General features: G+C 35.3%; 1 protein-coding gene across 5 annotated transcripts in view; it reads left to right on the top strand.

Moving 5' to 3' along the window:
- Positions 1-27,593, top strand: part of DACH2 (dachshund family transcription factor 2) — a 782,542-nt gene that overhangs the window by 475,471 nt on the left and 279,478 nt on the right. For all 5 annotated transcript variants that reach the window (XM_077145234.1, XM_077145235.1, XM_077145233.1 and 2 more), the window contains one exon: positions 13,161-13,292. In XM_077145234.1, the coding sequence (XP_077001349.1) occupies positions 13,161-13,292 (132 nt within the window). The remainder of the gene's footprint in view (positions 1-13,160; positions 13,293-27,593) is intronic.

Genomic DNA, 27,593 nt, shown 5'->3' with positions numbered 1-27,593 from the left:
CTAATTTATTTCTATCTCTATCGGTGTCCATAGCTTGAATTGGTATATTTTCCCATATACCACCCTATTATTAACACCTTGTACTAGTGATACACATTTGTTATAGCTCATGAAGGAACATTCTTATGTTTGTATTCACCACAGCCATCATCCACCACAGCATTCACTGTTATATTGTCCCATGTTTTAGCCTCTTGCTTTCCTTCTAGTTACATTCATGACCTAAAACCACCCCTTTCATCTACATAGACATACATAATTCAGTGCTGTTAATTACACTCACAATAATGTGATAACATCACCCCTTTCAATTTCCAAACATTTGCAATCAACCTAAATAGAAATTTTGTATATATTAAACATCATCTCCCCATTCTCAACACACGTTCTATCTCTTGATAACAAATATTCTAGATTCTAACTTTATGAGTTTGCTATTATACTTAGTCTGTATTAGTGATATCAAACAATATTTGTTCTTTTGTGTCTTGCTTATTTCACTCAACATGACATCTTTGTTTTCACATGCATCAGTACTTATTCCAATATACTGCTGAACAATATTTAATTGCATCTGTATGCCATATTTTGCTTATCCAATCTTCAGTTGATGGACGCTTGGATTGCTTTTGTCTTTTGGCCATTGTGAATATTGCCACTATGAACATCAGTGGGTGAATGTCTGTTCAAGCTCCTGCATTCAGAGCCACTTATCCTTCCAAATATATTTTATAATTGGCTTTTCCAATTTGGTAAAATAAACTGTTGGAATTTTGATTGGGATTGCATTGAATCTGTAAATGAATTTTGGGAAAATTGACAACTTAATGATATTTAGCCTTTCAATCCATGAATATAGAGTGCCCTTCCAGTTATTTATGTCCTCTGATTTATTTAAGAAATGTTTTATAGTTTTCTGTGTACAAGTCAGTTAATTCTTGCTTAAATTTATTCTTAGATATTTCATTCTTTTAAAATGGATATCCCATCCATTTTCAACACTGTGAAATGTTGGCATTCATTTATTCTCCCTCATGCAAAAATGTTTTTTTATTTGTACATTTATTCACCATCACTGTCCTCTCTAGGCATTCCTAAATTATACCATTTCAGTCTTTATCTTATATCTTTCCTCCTGGTTTCATGCATGCCCCCAGCCCTACTCTGTCTATCATACTCACATTCAGTGTAGTTTTATTATTGCACTACAATCAGGTAGTATTGTGCTATCCATTTCTTAATTTTTACAATCAGTCTTGTTACACAATCTGTATTCCTTCAGCACCAATTGCCCAATCTCTACCCTATTTTTATCTCCTGATAACCTGTGTTCTTAACTTCAATTCCCAATGTTCACTCATTAATGTTATTCATATTAATGAGACAATACAGTATTTGTCTTTTTGTTTCTGGCTAATTTCATTCAGCATAATGTCCTCAAGTTTCATCCACATTGTTACATGCTTCATGATTGTATTCTGTCTTACAGCTGCACAATATTCCACCATATGTATATGCCACAGCTTGTTCAGCCACTCATCCATTGAAGGACATTTGGGCCATTTCCAACTCTTGACATTTGTAAATAATGCTGCTGTAAACATTGGTGTGCAAATGTCTATTTGTGTCCTTGTAATCAGGTCCTCTAAATACATACCTAGTAATAGGATGGTTGAATCATATGGCAGTTCTATACATAGATTCCTGAGAAACCACCAAAGTGCCTTCCAGAGCAGATCCAGAGAAATCTACAGCTAATAAACAAATTCTGCAAGGTGACAGAATATTTAATCAATTTTTTAAATGGAGGTTAAACAACACACTCTTAATCTGTTTTTCCAAGAAGAAATCACAGGGATATTTAAGGAATATCTTGAGGCAAGTAAAAATAAATGCAGAATATACCAAAACTTATGGAATTCAGCAAAGGCAATGCTGGGAAGGAAATTTATGCCTCAAAAGCTTTCATTAAAAAAAGAAGAAATATCTCAAATAAGAGATCTAAACCCACAACTGGAAACACTAGAAAAATTAGAGCAAACTATAAAATGTGACCAAAAGGAAGGAAATAACAAAGATTAAAGTAGAGAATGAATGAAAAAGAATGAAAAGAAAACAGAAAATCAACAAAACCAAAATTTGTTTCTTCAAGGAGATCAATAAAATCAATAAAACTTTGCTAGACTAACAAAGAAAGAGAGAAGATATAGATAATTAAAAAAAAATAATGAAAGGAGGCATTGCTACCAATCCCTCAGAAATATGAAGGATTATGAGAGAGTTACTATGAATAAAGTAGTAGATAGCTTAGATGAAATGGACAGATTCTAAGAAATGAACAAACTCCTACACTAACTCAAGAAGAGGTAGAAGATATTAACATAATATTAACAAATAAAGAAACTGAATCAGTAATAAAAACCATCCCAATCAAGTAAATGCCAGGCCCAGATGTCTTCATTGATGAATTTTACCAAACATTTCAAGATAAATTAATGTCAGTTGTACTCAAACTCCTAAAAAGTCAAAGAGAGGGAACACAACCTAACTCATTTTATAAAGTCCAAATCACCTTAATACCAAAGACCAAAATTTTACCACAGGAAAGAATATTACAGACCAATACTTTTTATGAATATAGATGCAATATCCTCCACAAAATAATAGCAAACTGAACCCAATAGCATATCAAAAGAATTATGCAAACAGTAAACAAAAAGAATTATACAACATGATCAAGTGTAATTTATCCCAAGTATGTGAGAATGGCTTAACATAAGTCAATTAATGTGATACAGCACATTAATAGAATGAAGGAAAACAAAAATCATGATCATTGCAACCTACAGAGAAAACACACTTGAAAAATCCATCACCGCTTCTTGAAAAGCATTCAGAAAACTAGGAATATAGGGAAATTTCCACAACATGATAAAAGGCATATGTGTAAAACCCACAGCTAACATGGTACTCAAGAGTACAAAACCAAAAGTTTTCCCCTAAGGTCAGGCACAAGTCAAGGATGTCCGCTGTTTCCACTGTTATACAACATTGTACTGTGAGGCACAATTAAGCAACTTTTTTAAGGCAACCAAATTGGAAAAGAAGTAGTAAAACTTTTACTATTTGCAGATAACATGATCCTATATAAATAGAAATCCAAAAAAAACTGCAACAATGCTAGTGGAGATAAGAAATAAATTCAGAAAAGAGGCTGGGTACAAGATTAATATGCAAAAATCAATAGTGCTTCAATATACCAGTAATGAGAAATCTGAAGGGTGAATCAAGAAAAGTATTCCATTAAAAGTAGCAATTAAAATAACCAAATATCTACTAAAAATTACCCAAAGGTGTAAAGGTACTTTATGTGGAAAACTATAAAATATTCCTGAAGGAAATCAAAGAACAACTAAATAAATGGAAGGACATTTTTGTACGTTTATGTTAAGGTTAAATATTTTTAAGATGTCAATTCTCCCCATGGTGATTTACAGATTCAATGCAATGTCAATAAAAATTCTGACATCCTTCTTTGTGGAAATGGAAAAGCCAGTCTTCAAGTTCATATGGAAGAGTAGCCAAAACCACCTTGAAAAAGAAGAGCAAATTTTCAGATTTTAAAACTTAGAAAGCTACAGTATTCAAACCAGTGTGGTACTGGCACAAGGACACACAATTAAACCAATGGAATCTAATTGAGAGTGCAGAAATATACCTTTACAACTACAGAAAACTTATTTTTAACAAGGGGGCAAGGATTACTCAACTGGAAAATGATGGTCTCCAACAAATATTGCAAAAATTGTATCTTCATTTGCAAAAGAATGATGGTGGACCCCTACCTCACACCATATCTAAAACATTAATGCAAAATGCATGAAAGACCTCAATGTAAAATCCAGAACTCTATATCTCATAGAAGAAAATGTAGGGAAGTATCTTAAGAACAGTGTGTTAGGCAATGATTTCTTAGACTTTACAAAAATGCAAGTTCAAAATAAAAAAATAGATAAAGTTCATTAAAATTAAAACTTTTGTGCATCAAGAGATTTTATCATGAAAGTAAAAAGATAACCTACAGAAAGAAAGAAAGTATTTGGAAATGACATCTTTGATAAGGTTTTAATATCCAGAATATATGAAGAAATCCAGCAACTCAACAACCTAAAGACAAATAACCCAATTAAAAATGGGCAAATGACTTGAATGTACATTTTTCCAAACAATATGCAATGCCAATTAGTGCATGAAAAAATACTCCAAATTTCTTACTCATTAGGGAAATGCAAATCAGAATCACAATGTGATACTATTTCAGACTTACTAGAATGCCTATAATTAAAAAGAAAAATGAACAACAGCAAGTTTTTGAGAAGATGGGGTGAAATTATAACACTTGTTCATTATTGGTGGGAATGTAAATGGTGCCTACTCTGTGGGAAACAGTTTGGTACTTTCTCAGAATGTTAGGTATGGAATGACCATTTGACCAATGTTCCCACTTCAATTAATCGAAAGCAATGACTCAAGCAGGTATTTCAGGCATTTACACACCAGTAGTCATAGGGGCATTATTCACAATTATCAAAAGATGGAAGCAAGTGTCCATCAATAGATGAATGGATAAGCAAAATGTGGTATGCACACACACATACATACACACACACACGTTGGAATATTATTATTCAGACAAAAAAGAATGAAGCTCTGGTACATGCAACAGCATCATGTTAAGTGAAATAAGCCAGACTGAAAAGGGCAACTATTTTAGATACAGAAATTAGATTACAGGTTATCAGGGGTTAGTACATAGTTTCTGTTTGGCTTGTTTATTTCATATTGATATATTATATATTCACATAATATGTAATAATTCAAGGTGTACAATCAATGGTTTGCAATATCATCATGTAGCAATAAATTTCAAAGCACATTGCAACAATTAGTTGTAGAACAGATTTCAGAGTTTGGTATGGGTTACAGTTCCACAATTAAAAATTTTCACTTCTAGCTGCTTTAAGATACTGGAGACTAAAAGAAGTATCAATATAATGGTTCAGCAATCATACTCATTTTTTAAACCCTACTTTCTCTGTCTAACTACACCATCACCTTTGATCTTTCTCCCACTTTTTAAGGGTATTTGAGCCATGCCTATTCTAACTTTTTCATGTTGGAAAGGTCTGTCAATAATATGGGATAAGGGGATGGAAGTAATTGATGTTCTGAAGAGGCTTGCTCCTCTGCATTTCAAGGCTCATCTGGTTCAGGGACCCATCTGGAGTTTGTAGGTTTCTGGAAAGCTACCCTAGTGCATGGAACCCTTGTAGAATTTATATATTGCCCTAAATGTTCTGTAAGATTGGCTGGAATGGTTTTGGTTGGGGTTTGGCAAGCTATGACAGGTAGCAATATCTAACTGAAGCTTGTGTTAAGAGTGACCTCCAGAGTAGCCTGATGGGAAAGTTTTTATGGTAATGGTGGTGAGTATAAGGCAACATTTTGTATCTAATTAAAACCACTGAATTGTATATTTGGAGGTGGCTAAAAGGGAGGAACTTCAGGTTGTATATATGTTACTAGAATAAAAATTCTATAAGACCACTGAAATATACACCACAGTGAACTGTACTGATAACTATGGACTATGCTTATTAATATTATAATATAAGTATTTGTATAATACTTATATTATAATAAGTATAATTTGTATAATATAAGTATATAATATATACTTATATATAATATAAGTATTTGATTCATCAATTGTAACAAATGTAGCACACTAATTCAAAGTGTTAAAATAGGTAAAACTGCATGTGAGAGGTAGTGTAGGGAAACTGTGCCTTTTTGCATGATTTTTCTCTAAACCTGTAACTTCTCTAACTAAAATTTTTAAAAACATCTTACTCTTTTTTCAGTTCACTCGTGCATGCAGATTCACTAATTTTAGAATAAACCATGGTATCTTTAATGCTCCTAGTTTAAGTACTAGAGATAATCATAAAATTGCAAGTCTAGTGCTTGTTTGCAGGTGAGAAAGCAGTGCATGAATATAGACAGACATATAGGTAGATAGACAGAGAGATAGATAGATAGAGATAACACAATATTACAGGGGTTTCAGAAAACTATTTATTATAAAGTAAATCTAGGCAAGATTGTTACTTCAAAGAAGAGACCTAGTCCAGTCTCTTCATTTCACATATGAAAATCTGAAGTCCAGATTAGTTACATGCCTCAATTTCTCCCTTGTCCTGGCCAGTGGCCTGTGATTCACCATTCTAAGGAGTTCTAAAGATATTAAAATTAAGATTAATAATGTGGGAATTAGTGGGCAAAGCACTCATTTAGGTAGGGGGTAGGGGGTGATGGTGGTGGTGGATAGGAAACATGCTTTCTCAGCCTAGCCCTATTACTAACAGGCTGCATTATCTTAAGCCACTCACTTTTCCTCTCTGGAATTCAGTTTTTCATCTGTAAAATGAGGTGATTGACTGAAATATTTATTAAAGTCCTTTTATCTCATAAGAACTTAAGACTAATACTGAAATTTGAAGTCATATACTTAACTAACATAATCACACATATGTATATAAACACAAATACATATTTATGGTATATTGGGCATCTTCATATTATTTTATTTAATTTCAAATTAAGAAAGGGTTGAAGAGTACTGTAAGTATATTATATTACAGTATATTATAACATATTCAATTAAATATGACACATTCAATTCATATAAGTACAGTATACTATGACATATTCAATAACTACTGTCACTAGACTGAACCAATGATGATATTAGGTGAACAACAATGGATAGTGCTGAGGTATTGAATTATCACTTGATTATTAGCTGGTGCAAAAGGTGAATGCTTTCCTAGTAATACTGAATCTCTGCCTTGCAAATCTTTTTCAGTCAGTTAAATAAATGTAATTTGAACATAATGTAAGAGTTACTTTCAAGCTTCACGACTGAAAAGGGCAATGTTTATGCTTCCAAATGTATGTTTAGATGTTCACCTATAGTATAGCACTTTCACTTTAAAAATAATCTTACCATTTTCTACTTGTCTGGTGCAAGCTTACATTCTGTATGCCAGATACAATTTAACTAAGCAACTCCCATGGCAGCTGTATAATTTTCCTCTTTATGTATTATTCCAGGTCTTCCTTTTGGAAACCTGGGGCCAGGTACTGATTCACTGGTTTAAATCCATCAGTGTTGCACTGAGAAGAATCCTGAGGCTAAGAATTTAACTGAAGAGTTGAAAAAAAACTAAATTACTATGAAAAGATAAATAAACCATAACACTTTTTCCATTGTTTTCAATTCACTTGATTGTGTTTTTCTCTGAAAGTATAAATATTCAGGTGCTGTGTTGAAGACTGAACAAGTAGGATTTGAAGGTGTAATAAGTACAAAGACACTGTCATAGGGACCATGAGGACAACATAAAATATGTGGGTTATATGTTAGGCCTCCAAGGAGTTTCGAATTAAGTGTAAGGAGAGGTATACAACTAAAACCATAAGACTATGTGTTAAGTGCTGTCCTAGTTTGCTAGCTGCCAGAATATGATATACCAGAAATGGAATGGCATTTTGGAAGGGGGAATTTATTAAGTTGCAAGTTTGCATCTCTAAGGTCATGAAAATGTACCAATTAAAGCAAGTTTATAAAAATGTCCAAATTAAGGCACCAACAAGAGGTTACCTTCACTCAAGACAAGCTGATGAAGTTCAGGATTTCTCTCTCAACTGGGAAGGCACATGGTGAGCATGGTGACATCTGCTAGCTTCCTCTTCAGTCTCTTGCTTCATAAGGCTTTCCCAGGGGCTTATTCCCTCTTCATTTCCAAAGATCTCTGGCTGTGTGAACTCTGGGGTTCTCATGGTTTTTTTGCTCATGATTCTGAAGCTTTCTTCAAAATGCTTCCTCTTTTAAAGAATTCCAGTAAACTAATGAGGACCCACCTGGAATGGGTGGAGTCACATCTCCGTAGAGATAATCTCATCAAGGTTCCAACCTAAAGTGCTGAATTGGGATTGAAAGAAATGGCCATGTCCATAAAATGGATCATGACTAAAACATGGCTTTTCTAGGGCACATAATCCCTTCAAACCAACACAAGTGTGTTATATTCCATTAGAGATTTTCATCAACTCATGCTTGAATTGCTTTAGAGCTTTAAGAAATAAGTATAGGCTCCACTAGGAAACTTTAGGCTTTTGTTCATTTTCTTTCCCTAAATAACTGTATTCTAAAAGGTCACTCTGAGATTTGATTTCCTTATCTGCAAAATGGAAGGAATGACCTAGATGGCTTCTGTGGTAGTTAGGTTCACTTGTCAACTTGGCCAGGTGAAGGTGCCTATTTCTGTTGCTGTGGACATGAGCCAATGGTATGTGAACCTCATCTGTTCATTACATCTGCAGTTGGCTAGGAGGTGTGCCTGCTGCAATGAATGATGTTTGATTTAATTGGATGGTGCTTAAATGAGAGCGCTCAATGCAGCACAGCCCAAGAAGCTCAGCATACCTCATCTCAGTACTCACAGCTCCACCCAGGCATTCTGAGATGCAGAAAGGAATCACCCCTGGGGAAAGTTGTTGGAACCCAGAGGCTTGGAGAGAAGGCCAGCAGAGATCACCCTGTGCCTTCCCACATAAGAAAGAACCTCAGTTGAAAATTAGCTGCCTTTCCTCCTAAGAACTAATGAAATAAATCCCCTTTTATTAAAAGCCAATCCAGCTCTGGTGTGTTGCATTCTGGCAGCTAGCAGACTAGAACCGAATTTGGTACCAGAGAAGTGGGGGTGATGCTGCAGTTTGCAAATACCAGATATATTGTAAAGGTTTTTTTGATGACTAAGGGGAAGATTTGGGAGAAACTGTGAAGAGAATGATGGAGAAGTCTTGGAGTGCTTGAAGAGACTGTTGGTGTAAATGGAATGACTGTCAATCTAGGCAAAGGGGAGCACAAAAGGGACAAAGTGGAGTTTGCAGAGTGAGAATCACAGAAGCTCAGGTTTGAAGCCAAGAAACATCAGACAGGAGAGTGGACCCACCCATATACCTGGAGAGGGTGAATTTGTCCTGAGGGCAGATGAGTCTCTCATCTCATTTCAGTGAAAGAGTTGTGCCACCTCAGGCCTTTGAGAAGGTACAGCACGCTCCTTGGGGACTGGGGAGAGCCTGGCTGCCACAACATTGAGGGTTGAGCATGTGCCCCAGAAATGGCAGAGAGCCCAGGTGTGGCCCTGATGCCTGGAGAGAGTGGAGCTGAGAAAAAGGTGGTCTCCTCAATGTTCACTGAGGTTGATTTGGAAAAGGCAGGCCACTTCATAGGCCATTGGAAAGGGTGGGACTGCCACTTTCTAAAGCTGAAGGATAAATGACTTTCAGACTTTGAAATCCAATGGTGTTTGCCCTGCAGGTTTTCCTTCCAGTTTCTCCCTGTGGATCCTGTGACTGTCTGTCATTTGCATATTGGCACCCATAACTTGTTTTGAGTTTCATAGGTCCACAGCCAGAAGAGAATTTGTGCCACTTTAATACTGTTTGAAGTGATGCGTACAGTTCCCAAGTTGACAAGGAGTGGGCATGTGGTAGTTAGGTTCAGTTGTCAATTTGGCCAGATAAAGGTGCCTAGTTCTGTTGCTGTGGACATGAGCCAATGGTATGTGAACCCCATCTGTTCCTCATTACATCTGCACTTGACTAAGAGGTGTGCCTGCGGCAATGAATGATGTTTGATTTAATTGGCTGGTACTTAAATGAGAGAGCTCAACATAGCACAGCCCAAGAAACTCAGCATACCTCATCTCTGCACTCACAGCTCAGCCCAGGCCTTTGAAGATGCAGAAAGGAATCACCCTGGGGAAAGTTGTTAGAACCTAGAGGCTTGGAGAGAAGGCCAGCAGAGATCATCCTGTGCCCTTCCACATAAGAAAGAACCTCAGTTGAAAGTCACCTGCCTTTCCTCTGAAGAACTAACGAAATAAATCCCCTTTTATTAAAAGCCAATCCATCTCTGGTGTGTTGCATTCTGACAGCTAGCAGACTAGAACAGCTTCTAAAATTCTTTGTAATGCTATCTTGCCATGATTCTTAACTATCTTAATATTATTTTCTGAATTTGCTCATTGACATTTTCTTCAATGATATGACACAGATAGAATTTGCTTGAAATAATACATAGATATTTGGAATTTACCATCTTTTCTATGAATTCAAATTATATGGGGACACATGCTCTTAGCATCACTGTATGAGTCACACATTTTATTTTGTATTTTCTTGCCTATCAGATAGTTTAGATATTTTGTCATCTTTTATTTTTCTTTTGAGTAAGAAGCCACATAGTTTTAACAAAAAATCTAATATTACAGTAACCAAGTAGTTATTCAATAATTTCCAGTCAGGCCCAGTTCAGTGTTGGTAGTTATAAGGTCCAGTGTAAATTCTGGAAACCCTTTCTGATACATTTTTGGTCACAGTGCACTCAGGATCCATGTATTTTAGTCACTGCCATCAAATTTATTGCCCAGAGTGACTCTTGGGTGATGCACAGATCATGTAAGGAATTAGAATTCATTAAAACTAATTTAGATATGGCAACAAAGTCTCCAGGACCATCTAGAAAATGTGCAAGAGAATATCATTATTTCCAGGACTAAAGCAATTTTCTCTCAGATCATTTTTTTGCCATGGAAAACCAATGTGGTGAAAAGTTTACTTCATCATGAATATTCCATGCATCATAAAAAATACAGAATGGCAAAATAGAACCTTAGTGATTCTTTAAAACATACACACTTAGATGTTCTACTGTTTTCTTCCATCCACTTGCACCTTTAATAAGGATTCACATGCTCATTAGAAACAGGATGTTCAAATAATGACAATTAAGCTTTCTCTTTGAAGTATCCAATATTTGGCTTTGTCCCTTGAATCACATTTAAGTGGTAGAGTGGGTTTCAGTAAATTATTAAATGCTGTTTAAAAATCTGCCAGATTTTCTTTCTTTTTGTCCCATGGCACTAGAGGATTATTAGGGATTTTGACAGTAAAATAATTGAGTTAAAATCCATTAAGCTTTTAAGTGCATTGCTGGAGTATGGATTGTACCTGTTACCTTGTATATTGTTATGGTGTTCCTTGATATAGGCTACTTAAAAGAGAGAATTTCAGGATAACATTGCCAATTAAATACTATTTAAATATTCTGTTCATTTTATTAATTGATGCAGTGACTTGAGTCCAATTTTTTCCTATGATGTTTCTTTGTACAATTATGTGGAGAGTTTTTAAAAGAATAATTATCTTATACTGATACAAAAATGTAATTATAGTATAGAGGTTGGTAAACTTTCAGAAGTAGCATGCCGAGTTTTCATGTATTTGGTACATTAGCGTGCATGTATGAGGAGAGGGTGAGAGGGTAAAAGCATCCAAAACTTTCCTTCAGCCTTTATTTCCCCTTCCCCTTTCCCTCCAGGCTAGCTCTTACAGTCAAGCCAGACCATGATTTGGCATAAATGATGGCAAGGTCATCCTAGATATAATTCTCTCATCTTAAGACCAGTGAGATGGATAAACCACACCAAGACATTGCCAACTCATATCTGGTTGTCAGTTAACATTTCAACAGGAATTGTTTGGTATCTAGCTGATACCAAGGATGGAGAAAGAACAGGCATCTAGAGTTATTAATAGGATAGACATAAAGGTACCAAAGGAAGTTTAGCCATGAAATAATTTTTCCAAGGATGAGCATTCATTGTCTCTTTCACAGTCATTTTACAAGTTGCTTCTGGAGTGTATATCTATATCTAGGCTGCTTTAGTCTCTACAATGGGAAAATATTTTGCTCTATTCTACAAGTTTAGGCCTCTTTCTAATTTTCTCAAAATAAAAAGAAAGAAGAGAGAAAAAGAAGACACAAGCAGAATTTGAGAAGAATGAATTCATAAAGAAATTCTTGGCATATGGCATTCCTTTGGAGAGTATACAATATACAGAAATATATGAAAAATATTTCATCAGTAACCTAAAATCTCTGAGTTCAATGTTATTTCTGAGCTCTCCATAAAGCAATTGTTTTTTTAAACTTTTAATGAATTAATAATCCAGAGGGGAAGTAGTGTATGTGCCTAAAGAAATTATACTGAGGGTAGAACATGGTAACTGTCTTAATAAGGGATGAAACAAATTATGTGAGAGTTCATTAGAGAGAGAAAACTTGGATTTTCAAGGAAGGTTTCACAGGAAGTATGATGGTCAACTGATTCTTGATGATGGATAGAAATTCTAAACTTAAATATGAATAGAAGCAAGGACATTCTAAGTAGAAGGAATGGAACAAGCAAGGATTTGGTGAGAGGAAAACCCTGGTCATGTTGAAGAGAAGAGCCAATAGTTCAAACAAGAAGAATGGAGAGAATATGCAGGAGAATAGGAGGTCAGGCTGATGGGTCCTTGCTGCTAAGCCTAAGGAATTTGGATTTTATTCCACAGGTAACATGCAGCTAAGGATAGGTTTTGAACAAAAGGCCTCTTGAGTTTTCTGAAGTTCCCAAGATGATTAGTCATGGAGGGGCCTAGTAAGTGATTAAAAAAAATAGTAGGACATGAATACATTTTTAGTTGATTGTCTCTATTTTTATCATATTCCCACTTCTGCTCAACTGAAATATGAACCTTGAATTTGGGAGGACCAGCACTAAGAAGTGGTTATTTCAAGTATTTCAGAATACTTACTCTGGCGGTACTGTTTCAGATGGAATTAAGAACACAGTGAGTTCTGTGTAAAACAACTGCCCAGAGCTCCTAGCAACAATAGAATATATTAATTAGTAAAGGTCTTGGACTTTTCAAACAATCCGTATTTTAGTATCTTTGTTTACTGTGTTTTGAATTGGGGGTCAAAACCATATTCAGTCCTTTCATAACTTTTCAAACTGTTCTGCAAGATGAAAGAATCACAAGGGTTGAAAATTACTTTCTTAAAGGAAATTATTCACAAATTCAACTTTGGTCTAATTTTGGCTTGAGCTGTATAGTACAGACCTGTTGCATAAGCATATACAGCATTCAGTTACATTAAGTAATGATCCCTATTTTTAAAAGAATGGTTTTGGTTTTAGGAATAACAGCTACAGCAATGGCTGGGGCAATGAAGTTGCAGAAGATGAAGTTCATGGCTATGAACACTCTTCGGGGACATGGAAGCCAAAATGGGATGGAATCAGAACCTGATGATTTTAGTTCTACTACGGGTGAGTGTCTTCAGGAATCCCAGGCAGGTGACTCTTACTGTTTTATTCTGGAGTGGGAGAGAAGAAGCGGAAAGAAGAGGGAAGAATAATATACATAATTTGATTATGGACAGTTACTAAGGAAGGACACTAAACTCGACTGCTAAGTTATACACTAAAACTAGAAAACCCATATAGGCCAGAATCCTATTTCAGGAAACTTTGAGTTCACTTCATTGCTTTGTTTCAGTGTAATTAAATTCTGATTCTTATTGTGCTAGCTACTCTACTCCTTGCCTGCTAAAGTCTACCCCTCCCCAGCTTCACACCAGGCTTCCTACTCCCTCCTTCTCTAAATAATTTACCCCCTACAAAGCAGCACTGAGAATACAGCTTGGCTGAGCTGCAGTTTCTTCAGCTTGAGTTTTGCCTGCTTAGTTAAGTGAATGTTCTGGCAGATGCCAGGAATTATTTGCAGGGGCTAAAGAAAAGGAACAGAATGGGGAGTAAGCAAAGAAAGAAAGAAGAAGGACAGAGAGAAGGGAAAGATGCTTGGAAAGTAGAATATTTCTTAACTTCTTTCCTTCTTTCTATGTGTTTTTTATCTGCATTACCCTGAGTCAGTATAACTTGGTCTTAATTATAAGGCCCCTTGGATCTCATATGAAAGTAGGTAGGATTATAACTATCAATATATATGAATGGATAAAAAATAAAGCCCCCTGTGCTGGTTTGAAAATATGTCCCATAGAAAAGCCATATTTCAATCAAAATCTCATTTTGTAAAGGCAGAATAATCACTATTCAATGCTGTATGTTTGAATCTGTAATCAGATCATCTCCCTGGAGATGTAACACAATCAAGAGTGGTTGTTAAGCTGGATTGGGTGAAATGTGTCTCCATCCATTTGGGTGGGTCTTGATTAGTTTCTGGAGTCCTATAAAAGAGGGAACACTTTGGAGCATGAAAGAGATTCAGAAAGAGCAGAGCAGAATGACATAGCCATGAGAAGCAGAGCCTACCAGCCAGCAACCTTCGGAGATGAAGAAGGAAAAAGCCATAGAGAAAATAGAGAATTTTTAAGTCTCTATTTGTATGTAATGTTATTACTTGGTGCTATAGAAATAGCATTTCAATAGTCACTGTTTTGACTATGCTGAAGTTACAATCTAATTATCCTAGCCTTGATGTAGTAAAGGGAAGCCAACTTGAAATATTAATACTAATACTGCTATTAATAGTAATACTAATACTATAGATTTAAATGAAGAAGTCACTGATGTTTTTCAAATTCTGGTCAAGTAAATCCCTGCCCTACTAGAAATTAGTTTCCCATGTTATCTTTTGTAAATAAAAATTGATTTCAAAAATTTTAGATTTGAAATTCTTTTATAATCTAGAGAATTAGTATGTCTCTGATGTCTCCTATCTCAGAGATAGGAGACATCAGAGACATACTAATTATTACACTGGTTTGGGCTAGTCTATTTAACTGCTTTGTGATCAAATACAAGGCCTTAATTTTTTTGAACTTCCACAGCTTTCACCTTTGATCTACTTTAGTGTCTTTGAAGAGGGGAAAGAAGCAAGTATATATTAACAATGCAGATCACAGTTAAAATTATTTAGGGTCTGGTTGTAGGTTAAGGCCATGGTATTGCTGAACGTTTGTGGTTCAGGTACAACTGGGAAATCAAAATTCATCCCAAAGGAAAATTATGCATTTCAATATCTCTAAGGGTCTATTCACAAGGAGGTAGCAGAGCTAAACAGGCAAAGGAAAGTCAGTTAGCTCCTTAAAATGTGTTGTGAATGATCATATGAATAACACATTTTAAATGTGTTTCATCATTTGTGTGGTATCCTAGAGGCTGAGCATTAGATTATAATCTAATGCAGCTATTTTAAGGTTAGTTACACAGAATTACAGTGATATATCCAGAGTGTGAACAAAGTAAGCAGTGGGTCTAGTGACCATTTCTGAACCACTACATAATGGATTAGAGTGATTCTTGAATACAATTCTTAACAAAATTCAATGTTCATATTTATTAAGCATCAATCATATGCAAAACTCCAACAATGAAAAGACAACATTTGGGAAAATAGAAAGTTTTCCAAAGCTTATGATATAAAGATTATTGTGGGATTATGGTCCATTTTAGGTTAAGATTTCCCATAAAATGTTGAATAAAACTGGTGAAGGCAAACATCATTTCCTTGTTACAGAAGTTAAGAGAAAACATTCAATTCTCACCATAAAATATTACTTGAGGAAATTCTGTCCTTCCATCAGATTGGGAAATTTTCCTTCTTATGGTAGTTAGATTCAGTTGTCAACTTGGCCAGGTGAAGGGACATAGTTCTGTTGCTGTGGACATGAGCCAATGGTATGTGAACCACATCTGTTGTTCATTACATCTGCCTACAGTTAGGAGGTGTGCCTGCTGCAGTGAATGATGTTTGATTTAATTGGTTGGTGCTCAAATGAGAGAGCTCAACATAGCACAGCCCAAGCAGCTCAGCATACCTCATCTCTGCACTCACAGCTCAGCCCAGGCCTTTGGAGATGCAGAAAGGAATCACCCGGGGGAAAGTTGTTGGAACCCAGAAGCCTGGAGAGAAGGGCAGCAGAGACCACCCTGTGCCTTCCTGTAAGAAAAAAACTCAGTTGAAAATTGCTACCTTTCCTCTGAAGAACTAATGAAATAAATCCCCTTTTATTAAAAACCAATCCATCTCTGGTGTGTTGCATTCCAGCAGCTAGCAAACTAGAACACTTCTATTCTTAGTTTGCTGAGAATTTTAACCTTTAGTTGGCATAGAATCTTTTCAAGAGCACTTTTTTCTCATTTATTGAGTCTATCAAGTGAGTATTCAACTTTTTTTCTTTGAGTGTGATTAATTATATTGTTGTGGTACTCCAATGAAGCAGGATGGAATCCCACCCAAAATTTAGTTTGGATGTTGAGATGAATGATGACACAAGCACACTAAGATGGCATGCAACATTTTATTACTCACATAATGAGGCTCTGAACAAAAACCATGAATCTCCCAAGCAGATATGAAAATGGCTTAAGAGAACAGGGAAAGCAGACTGAGTGGGGTCTTCATGGTGGGTAGTTGGTGAAGCTGCTTTGAGAGTCCAATTTTTGGTTTGCACTTCTTCTGGTACCAATGGAATGAGCACCTGGAACTTTCTTACCAGCTTGTCCAGATGTGGGGCAGTAAGCAAAGAGGTGGGCTTGAGGGTTAAGAGTTGTGATCAGGAGACTTCCAGGGAATATGGTAGATTGGGGAGTTCCAGGACTGAGTCATGCCACCAAAACAACTATTAAACAGAAGGAACTGTTTGAAACAGCTACTTTGAAACTCCATAGGTCAGAAGAATACTGTATAGTATCCAGGGAAGAGCAGGATGTAGAGGCAAATAAGCGACAATAAATAACTGTAAATTGCTCTCTTTGCACAGTTAATATCAGTGCCCATTGAACACTTGTATAGCAGGTCACCACGGCAAGCAATTTGTGAAAGAAAGGGACTTAAAAATCCTCTTTCCCAAGACCAAGGATGGGCATGGTCAGTCACTGATGATGGCTTTTGATTAGCAACTTCAGATCACTGCAGACACAGCTCTGAGCATGGCCATTTTTAAAAACTGACCTGGACTAAGGCCATGGTAGAGGACACTTAAAGATTCTATGCCTCTTCATGGCTGCAGGGGACAGTTAGTTTAAGGGATGTATTTGCTGGATAGGCCAAGAAATCTCAGCTTTTGGAAGACATGGAAGAAGTTCTTGACACCCTTCTCAATGCAAACCCCAGGTCATTTGGAGCTGTTCTTCACCCCCATCATGGGTCCCTGGTCCTGTTCTGGCCAGAAAAAATTAATTTGGGAGTGTCCTCTAAGGGGTGACCTTACTCCAAGAATTATCCCTCCAGGCAAAGGCACTTTGAGACAACAAAAAGAATGTAAGAAACTTCAGTGACAGACAATATGGTCCAAAGAATTGCTGGCTTCAAACATCTGGTGAAGGGAGGCCCATCTCATGGGAAACAGAAGGAACAACCAAATTTCTGTAAATGGGAACTAAAAAATAACAACAAGCAAAAGCCCTGGACAAGACACAGGCTCCAAAAGACAAGGAAATCATTGCACACTGCATTCATCATGGAGACCATCCAGATAGGAGGACTGAAGCCCAAGAAAATCTGTCATATTGCCAGCTGCTTACAAAATTAGGAAACAGACATCTCAGGGAATAATTCCTAGAGATAACGTTTTAAAATTTAAAATGTACAGTGTACAACAAAAAAGTTCAAGACAAACAAAGAAACAAGAAATGACAGCCCATCCAAAGGAAGAGGTTAAAACTCCAGAAGTCACCAATGAAAATGACTAGAATGTGGATGTACTGAGCAAAGCATCTAAGAAAATGATCTTAACAATACTCAAGTAGATGAAGGAAAATACAAAGAAGTAGCTAAAGTGTAACAGGAGAACAATAAATAAACAATACTAGATTTTTAGTAAAGAGATAGAATTTTTTAAAGAGAACAAATAGAACTACTGGTGTTGAAGACCACTATAAGTGAAATGAAAAATTCCTAAAAGCATTTCAAGAACAGATTGGAGTTAGCAGAAGAAATAATCAGTGAACTCAAAGGTAGAATGCTTGAAATAAGTCAGGCTGAGGAGCAGAAAGAAGAAATAATTACAAAAGTGAAATTAGCCTAAGGTGCCTCTAGGACACCATCAAGTCTACCAATATATGTATGATGGGAGTCCCAGAAGGAGAAAAAAGAGATAAAATGGAAGAAGGAATTTTCACAGAAATAATGACAGAGAACTTCCCAAACTTAGAAAAAGATGTGAATATGCACATCCAAGAAGCCCAAAGAACAACAAAGAATCATGAAGAAAAATATATCTCATCATATATTAATCATACAATCAAATGCAAAGGAAAAGGAGAGATCTTTGAAAGATACAAAAGAACAGCAGATTTTTATGTATAGGGTAGTTCCAATTTGATTGAATACTGATTTATCATCAGAAACCATGGAGGCAATAAGGCAGAGGATTTAAATCCTTACATTTCTGAAAGAAAACAACTGCCAAGAAAGAATTTTACATCTTGTGAGATTTTCTTTCAAAAAGAGAGCGAGTGAATACATTTCTAGATAAACAAAAGCACATGGAATTCATCACCACTAGACATGCCCTACAAGCAATGCTATAAAGGGAGCTCTTCTGACTGAAAAGAAAGGATATTAGACAGTGGTTCAAAGAAGCAAAAAGAAAGACCTGAAGTTTGGGACATACAGTGTACAAAGATGCAAGTGGTAACAAATAAATAAAAATAGGCTGGAGGCAAGAGCTTATAAAAAAAGTATAGGTATATGCTATTAAAGTTAAGTTGATATCAAACCAAGTATGATTGCTATATATTTAGGATGTTAAATTTTATCCCCATGGTAAAAAAAAAGAATTAACCCCATGGTAACCATAAGGAATATAAATGAAAATATGTCTAGACAGAAATGAGAAGGCACTCAATATGGTACGACTCACATAAAAAATAGAAGACATATAAAACTACGTATTGATGGAAGCTATTAAAGACCATAAAAGTATAAGACTTAGAAAGTCTAAATGAAAAATGACAGAAGGAAGTCCTGCATTACCAATAGTGACATTAAATGTAAATGAATTAAAGTCTTCAGTCAAAAGGCAGAGATTGGAAGAATGAATAAGAAAGCATGACCCAACTATATGCTGTCTGCAAGAAACACACTTTATGTTCAAAGATGCAAGTAGGTTGAAAGTGAAAGGATGGAAAAAATATATACCATGTATGTATTAACAAAAATAATGCTTGGGTAGCTATATTAATATCTGATAGAATCAACTTTAAGTGAAAAATTCTCATGAAGGACAAAAATGGTCATTATATACTGATAAAGGGGACAATTCAATGAGAATCTGTAACAATTATAAATATGTTTGGATCCAAGAGCAGTGTCCAAAAATTTATGTAGCAAATACTGATAGATTTGAAGGGAAAATTGATGGTTCACATTAATAATAAGAGACATTAATATACAACTTTCCTTAATGGATAGAACACCGAGTCAGAAGATCAAGAAAGTAATACAAGACTTGAACAATGTGCTAAACCATGGGCCTAACAGACATATATAGAACACTTGGCCCCCCAAAAAACAAAATACACATTGTTCTTAAGTGCTCATTGATCATTCTCCAGAATAAACAATGTTACTTCACAAAACAGGTCTCAATAAATTAAAAAATATTGAAATAAACAATGTATTGTATCCAGCCAGAATCAAATGAAGCTAAGAAGTAATAATGAAGGAAGAAATGAAAAATTCAGAAATATGTAGAATTTAAACAACATACTGTTGAACAATGACTAAGTCAAAGAGGGAATGACAATCTAAATTAGTAAATATTTTAAGGTGAATGAAAATGAGAATTTAAAGGTAACAAAAATGGATAATGAAGGCTGCACAGACAGGGAAATTTATAGCTCAGGTGTTTCCAATAAAATAGAAGAAAGACTTCAAATGAGAAATCTAGTCTCAAAACTGGAATAATTAGAAAAAGAAGAGCAAACTAAACCCAAAGTGAGCAGAATGAAGGGAATAACAATGATTAGAGTGGCAATAAATGAAACAGAAAGCAAACAAAAACATAGAACAATCGAAAATGAAAGTTGGTTCTTGAAAGTATTAATAAATATGACAAAACATTAGGTACTCTGAGAAAGAAAAAGAGAGTATACGAATTATGAAAATCAGAAATGCAAAGGGTGACATTACTACTGACCCTGATGAAACAAAAAGAACTATAAGATGATGCTATGAACAACTGGATGCCGGTAAACTTGATAATCTATATGAAATGAAAACAATATCTTAGAAACACACAGATTACCTACATTGCCTCATAAGAAATAGAAAATCAAATCAGAGCTATTATGAACAGAACTGAATCAGTTCTCCAAAACCTCCCAAAAAGAAAAGCCAAGGACTAGACAGCATTGCAAGGGAATTCTACCAAACATTCCAAGAAGATTTAACTATAATGTTTCTCAAACTCTTCCAAAGACCTGAAGAGGAAGAAACACTTCCTAATCCATTCTATGAGAGCAGCATCACCATCTTACCAAAGCCAGATGAAGATACCACCGTAAAAGGAAACCACAGGCCAATAATCTTTTATTAATATAGATGCAAAAATCTTCACCAAAATATAGCTAACTGAATCCAACAGCATATCAAAAGAAATATGCCCTATGTTTGTGATGTTGTCACAATTTGGCCAGGAGATAGTGCCCAATTGTCTGGTCAAGCAAGTACTGGCCTAACTGTTACTGTGAGGAAATTTTGTGGACTTAAATCATCAGTGAGTTGATTGCATCTGTGGTTGACTATATCTGCAATCAAGTAAAGGGAGTGTCTTCTGCAATAAGACGTATTTAATCCAATCAGTTGAAGGGTTTTAACGAAGAGATAACTTCAGCAGTCAGAAGAGAGACTTTTTGTCTCTACTTCAGTCAGCCAGCCTCTCCCTGGAAATTCATCAAAAACCTTCATCAGACTGCCCTACAGAATTTGTACTCATGTATCCCCACAGTTGCATTAGACACTTTTATAAAATCTCATATTTACAGATATCTCCTGTTTGTTCTGTTTCTGTTGAGAACTGATTAATACAGCTTTGGTACAGAGATTAGGGTGGTTCTTGAGAAACAGAATCTTAAAGGGGATTTTGCAATTGTTTTTACAATCTGATTAGATTCAAAGGCATTAATGGCTTTATTTCCAATAATCAAGATGACATTGACAGTCTATGGCATGAATTTGCAATAGAGATGTGAAACATCACTATTTGATTCTGCTAATCATTTGCTTGTATGAGGCAAGGTTCTGGATGAGAAAGTTTTTTACATCTTAACAGAATTTTGTGGAGTTAAATGTATAATGATGTTGGCTGATTGTTCCTAGATATGCTAGATATAGTTATACAAGAAAGGAATGAGCTGAATACTACAAATTTGTAAGTTAAGCAGCATATGAAAGATGTTAAAGTTTCTATGTGTGCCCTTTGGTCATAGAATTGATATCTCTGAGAACTAGATCCAGAATTTCATTATGAAAATAGCATATTTACAGCATAAACTAAATTCTCAACCGTGCAGAGTATCTACTGTTAAGTGCGGGCATTAATTGGAAGGGAATGGGTTTCTGAAAACTAAGATGGGGACATATGAGTTGATGATGATGGCAGTGGGGACATTGAAACCCTAAATTCTGTTGAGCCTTTGCTAGATAAGCCTGTAATGGTCTGCCCTGAGGAAATAGCCACCTAATCTCCACCCTGTCCTGAGGACACAGCTTCCAAACTCCTCTGCCCTGAGGAATCTGTCATCCCACCTTCATCTGAAGAGATTAACCCTCCAGTGCCTGCTAAACCTGCAACCACTTCATGAGGAAACAGCCTTCACTCTTCTTTCTGGAAAGATTAATCCTTTTTCACTAGATGAAAGTAAAACAGAATGCCCTGAGGTAATTGGCTTGGAAGACACTTGTAATTCTTTTCATGACTCACCCCCACTACACCTCTTTTCTTCCAGGCCTATAACTAGACTAAAGTCCCAACAGGCCCCAAAAGGTGAGGTCTAAAGTGTGACCCATGAGGAATTATGCTATATATGAGTTTTCCAATTTATATAGCCAGAAATTAGGGGAATATGTGTGAAAGTGAATATTAATTGTGTGGAATAATGGTGGAAGGAATATAAAGTTGGACAAAGTTGAATTGATTGATATGGGCTCACTAAGCAGAGATTCTGCATTCAATGTTGTGGTTTGAGGGGTTAGAAAGGGTGTTAACTGTTTGTTTGGTTGGCTGAAACATGGACCAAAAAGTTGACTGACATAACCTGAGATCAAAATGCTAGAAATGCCCTAGTACAATGTAGATGAGTGGATCCAAAGGCTTGAGAGGTTGAGATATTAGAGTAGATTTATCATGGAAGACCTGCTCAACCTCCCCAGGAATGTCCAGATAATACACCATTCACTGTGAAGGCGAGAATTAAATTTGTGAGTCTAACTCTTCATCCCTGAAGAGCTTTATAGTTGCCCCTCTCTGTAGGTCAGCTATTACTGTTTGACCCCTACCTCACATCATATACAAGGTCAACTCAAAATGGATCAAAGACTAAATATAAAAGCCAGAACTATAAAACTCCTAGAAGAAAATGTAGGAAGATATCTTCAGGACCTTGAGTTAGGCAATGATTTCTTAGACTTTATGCCCAAAGCACAAGGAACATAGGAAAATATAGATAAATTGGGCCTCATCAAACTTAAAAACATTTTGACATCAAAAGATTTATAATGAATGTGAAATGACAACCTACATCATAGGAGAAAATAATTTTTAAAAACGCTATATTCTATAAAGGTTTAACATCCAGAACATAAATAAATCATTAAATTCAATAACAAAAGACAAACAACCCAATTTAGAAATGGGTAAAAATCTTGGGTAGACATTTCTCCAAAGAAGATTTGTAAATCACCAAAAAGCACATGAAAATATGTTCAACATAATTAGCAATTAATTAGAGAATTGCAATGCAAATCAAAATCAAATGTGATGCCACTCCACATGCACTAGAATGAAAGGTTAGTAGTGTTGGGGAGGATGTGAAGAAATAGGAACAGTCATTCATTGATGGTGGGGAGGTAAAAAGGTGCAGATGCTATATAAGATGGTTTTGCAGGTCCTCAGAAAGTTAAATATAGAATTACCAAATGATCTGGTAATCCCACTTCTAGTTTATATACCCAAAAGAATTGAAAGCAGGGACTTAAACAGATATTTGTATACCGATGTTCACTGTGGCATTATTCAAGTTATTCAAAATTGCTGAAGATGAATGCAACCCAAATGTCCATCAACTGATGAATGCATGAATAAATTATTGTATATACACCCAATGGAATATTATTCAGCCATAAAAGAGAAATGAATTTCTGACACATGCAGCAATATGGATGAACCCTGGAGAGATCATTTTTAGTGAAATAAGCCACACACAAAACTGACAAGTATTTTATGATCTCATTGATATGAAATGATTAGAAGAAGCAAACTCATAGAGTCAGAATCTAAAATATAGTTTACTAAGGGATGGGATGGTGATAGAGAATAGGAGTTTAAGGTTTAAAATGAAAAGTGCTTCTATTTAGGACAATGGGATCATTTTGGTAACGGGTGGTAATAATGGTAGCACACCATTGTGAGCATAATTAACAGCAGCGAATTATATATTTAAACGTGGTTAAAAGGGGAAATTTTAGGTTGCATGTATGTTACTAGAATAAAAATTTTTAAAAAGTCCATGAAACTTCAAAAGCCAAACTGTGAACCCTAAGTTATACCACGGAATCTAGTTAATAGTACAATTATAAAATGTGGTTTCATTAATTGTAAAAATATGTACCACACCAATGCAAGTTCTTAACAATAGGATGGTAGATAGCGATTCTGTTTTTATGCATGATTGTTCTATAAACCCACAACTTCTCTGAAAAAAACAACCACGGTGGACAAAGAGCACATTTTCTATGACTTAGAAAATTGTCCGCCTTATGGATATATCCTAAAAGTAGTAGCATACTGACCTAAAATATAGGAAAGCAGTATTTAGTTGAGATGTTTGAATAAGAGTGAATAAGAACATTCTTTCTGTGGGTTCTTACATCTTCTGCTTGTTTTTGCTTAAATTGATTGTTTGGGCGATTCTTTAAGAGTAAGGGAAGGAGAGAATGGAAATAGAGTTAAAAATATTAGGCTGAAAAAAAGCAGACATAGAGGTTAAAAGATTTTTAGGCATGAACAACATTTTATCTGTTGACGACAGACCTATAGTTTCTCCAATTCAAATTTCTTTTTAAATAGCTTCTATAATAGCTGCATCATGACTCTCCATCAAGACTTCAGCATGAATAACAACATGTTTGTGTTTCATTTAGCTCCAAATGAGAAATTCTGTTTTTATTGTTTTAGGAAATTAGTTTGTGTACTACTGCTCCTGGAGCTCTATAATTAATCACTAAAGGTTATGGCTATGGAGAGTTTCTGGGATAGATGCCTGAATGATTATAATTAGAGTTGTCAAATTAGAAATATATTTTTACAGCAGCAGATCATTTATTTTTTACTCTAACAAAGAGTTTGAGGGTTGCCTGTAAAATTAAATGGAGTATTTTTAACTGAATTGCTTATTTCAGAAAGAATAGTACATAGTTACTTCCTTTGGAGAATCCTAGATGTTAACCATGCAAATCTTTATCCTTTGAATTCTTATTTGTTCTGACTTTGGGGTTAGTTAGATTAGCTTCTGTGGAGTATATGTGAGGTACTTTACCTTTTTTTTTTTTTTTTTTACTTTTTACTTGGGCAGGCACTAGAAAATGAACCCAGGTCTCTGGCATGTTTTCCAAAACCCTCATTGAATATGGAGCAAGATGTTTTTTTGAGAAGCAAGTGAGACATGCTTGTCTTTATTAGATTCTGACTGAGTCATTTTTAGAAGTTTTTTCTTATGAAATAATAAACTTTTAGTACTCTATCCATCTCTCTTCCTTATCTGTGATCCCTTATAAAGGAAGTTAAGTCAGGAGAACCGAATGTATTTTTAAACGCCCTTCCAAAAACTTATTCCAGGCATAAGCAACTCTTACTACTGGGGAATTGTTCATTATGTCTGCCCTTGATACCTCAAGTAGTGATTTAAGGACTTCTTAGACTATTGTTATTGATGTTTGCTTGCACAAAAGTTCCTCAGAGTTAGGCCTAAACTTTGTTTCTTCTTCACAATGAATAATTTCAAATGAGATTATCTTTCCTCATAGATATTATTTGTCAATTTTAAATCATGTTTGCTTCACTCTTCTTAATGCTCCATCTTTCTCCTGTCCTCTACTAGGGTCTCATTGGACCAAAGGGCACAATCCCACTTTTGAGTAGGGATCTAATCAGTATTGAATCTACTGTCTTGGTTCCTACATGTTCTATTCCTTTAGCATTTCTGTTTTTTTTTTTTTTACGTTAATGCTAAATACCTAGCTCTGAACCATATTACAGTCTTGTTCTATGATTTTGACACCACTCTTTCTCTAGCCCTTAGTTACAGTGAAGGAGTTTTGGATAAGCACTAATGACTTTAAGGTCTAATCTTCAGGTTGATGCCTCATAATATCAATACTCATCTTCTGTTGATATTGTTTTTATTTAACAGGAACTCTGGTGAAATTGATGCTTTCATATTCATACTATTTAGTGATGTGATTTCAGATTCTGAACCCATCCTCAGAAGTTTGGTATCCCATAATCAAAATGTGCCTATGCCCATGTTGAAAATACTGATACAAAAATGTTATGCCTGGCGGGCCGCGGTGGCTCAGCGGGCAAAGTGCTTGCCTGCCATGCCGGAGGACCTCGGTTCGATTCCCGGCCCCAGCCCATGTAAAAAACAAACAAACAAACAAAATACAATAAAACAAGAAAATGTTTAAAGATGTTTCCCTTTCTTCCTCCCTTCCATCCTTCCTTCCTTCTCTCTGTCTTTCCTTCCCTTCCTCCCTCTCTCTTTAAAAAAAAAAAAAAAAAAAAAAAATGTTATGCCTAACTTTGGGTGTGGTCCCCTCAAATTGACATTGATCCAAGGGTGAACACTCTTTGAGTGTCCTTCTCCTGCCTACTTGGAACTTTATCCAGGTGTATGACCTGCCTGTATTTCCACAGTTTATTGATGAGCCAAGAGTACAGTAAAATCTTGATAAAATTATATATATATATAGTTTGTACTTTATCTCTAAGGCTTCATTCTTTCACAGAGGGGGTAAGATTATATTGACAAGACTCTATTTTTAGGAAGCAAAGCTGAGTGTTTCAGTATACTGTTCTCTTCAAGGTATTTGCCAATTGATTTGTAGTATCTTCCAGTATACACATATTATACCTACAGATTAAATACAAACTGATGAAAAGTAACAAAGAAGAAACATATGAGCAATATCTCTTAAACTGAGCTAAGAAATATACAATATTAATTCTTGTCCATAGAAACTTTCAAGAAATTATTATAATTGAATTGTTATATCTATGTTTGTTGTGAGATGGTATTCATAAATGGAATTTGCAACAGCTGACCATTGGTATATTTTATCATTTTAAAATGTTCATTTCATGAATTAGTTAGAACTTGACAAAAAAATTCAATAAGGATTTGCTTATTACAGTGCTAGAGTTTAAAAGCTGATGTACAGCATATATTGATTTTGAGTATTTATTGTTACCGCTTAAGAGCACATGTGTATCTAATAATTAAAATATTAGTCATTGTGCACTGTAGTTACTGTTCATTCTTCCTTCATGAGAGGCAGTTTAAAAATCATATAGCTGTATTTGCAGTTAGGTGTATAGGGTATTCTTCCACAATTAATGGATTCTACTTTATACTGAACACATTAATAAAACAGACTTGGAAATAGTTACTATTTTTTTTAATTTAAATTCTTTATGGTTCTATGATACTTGTATGTCATCAATACAAGATATGGACATGCCTGTATGTGCAATGAACCCAGTGTATGCATTCAACCCAGGTTCTAGAAAAGACACAAGAAATGTTTGTGCTTTGGAAAATTTGAAATTTCTCTAGCATCCAAAGTGATTTTTTATAAGTAGCTTTTTTAAGGTACAATTTACATACCGTAAAACTCACCTTTTTAAAATGTACAATTCAGTGTTACCTAGTCTATTCACAGATTTGTACTTTTATATTTAATTCCAGAAAAATTTAATTTAATTATTTAATTCCAGAAAAATTTAATCACCCCTAATGAAACCCTATATCCATTAGGAGTCACTTTTCATTTCCCTCCAGTCACTCCTAGCCCCTAGAAACCACTAATCTACTAATGCATTGTACTGTCTCTATGGATTTGCCTATTCTAGGTATTTCTTCTTTCACTTAGGACAATGTTTTCAAGGTTCATCCATGTTGTAACATGAATTATTACTTCATTTTTTATGGCTGAATAATATTCCACTGAATGAATATAACAAACTGTGTTTACCCATTTGTTTGCTTGTAGATATTTGGGCTGTTTTCATTTTTGGCTATTATAAATAATGCTGTTATCAAAATTCATGTCCAAGCTATTGGGCAGAAATGTTTTCATTTCTCTCAGGTGTATACTTAGAAATG

This window comes from Tamandua tetradactyla, chromosome X, assembly GCF_023851605.1.
Source record: "Tamandua tetradactyla isolate mTamTet1 chromosome X, mTamTet1.pri, whole genome shotgun sequence".
Classification (NCBI taxonomy): Eukaryota; Metazoa; Chordata; class Mammalia; order Pilosa; family Myrmecophagidae; genus Tamandua; species Tamandua tetradactyla.
Note: the sequence above shows the minus strand (reverse complement) of the source record. Positions and strands in the feature narration are given on the sequence as shown.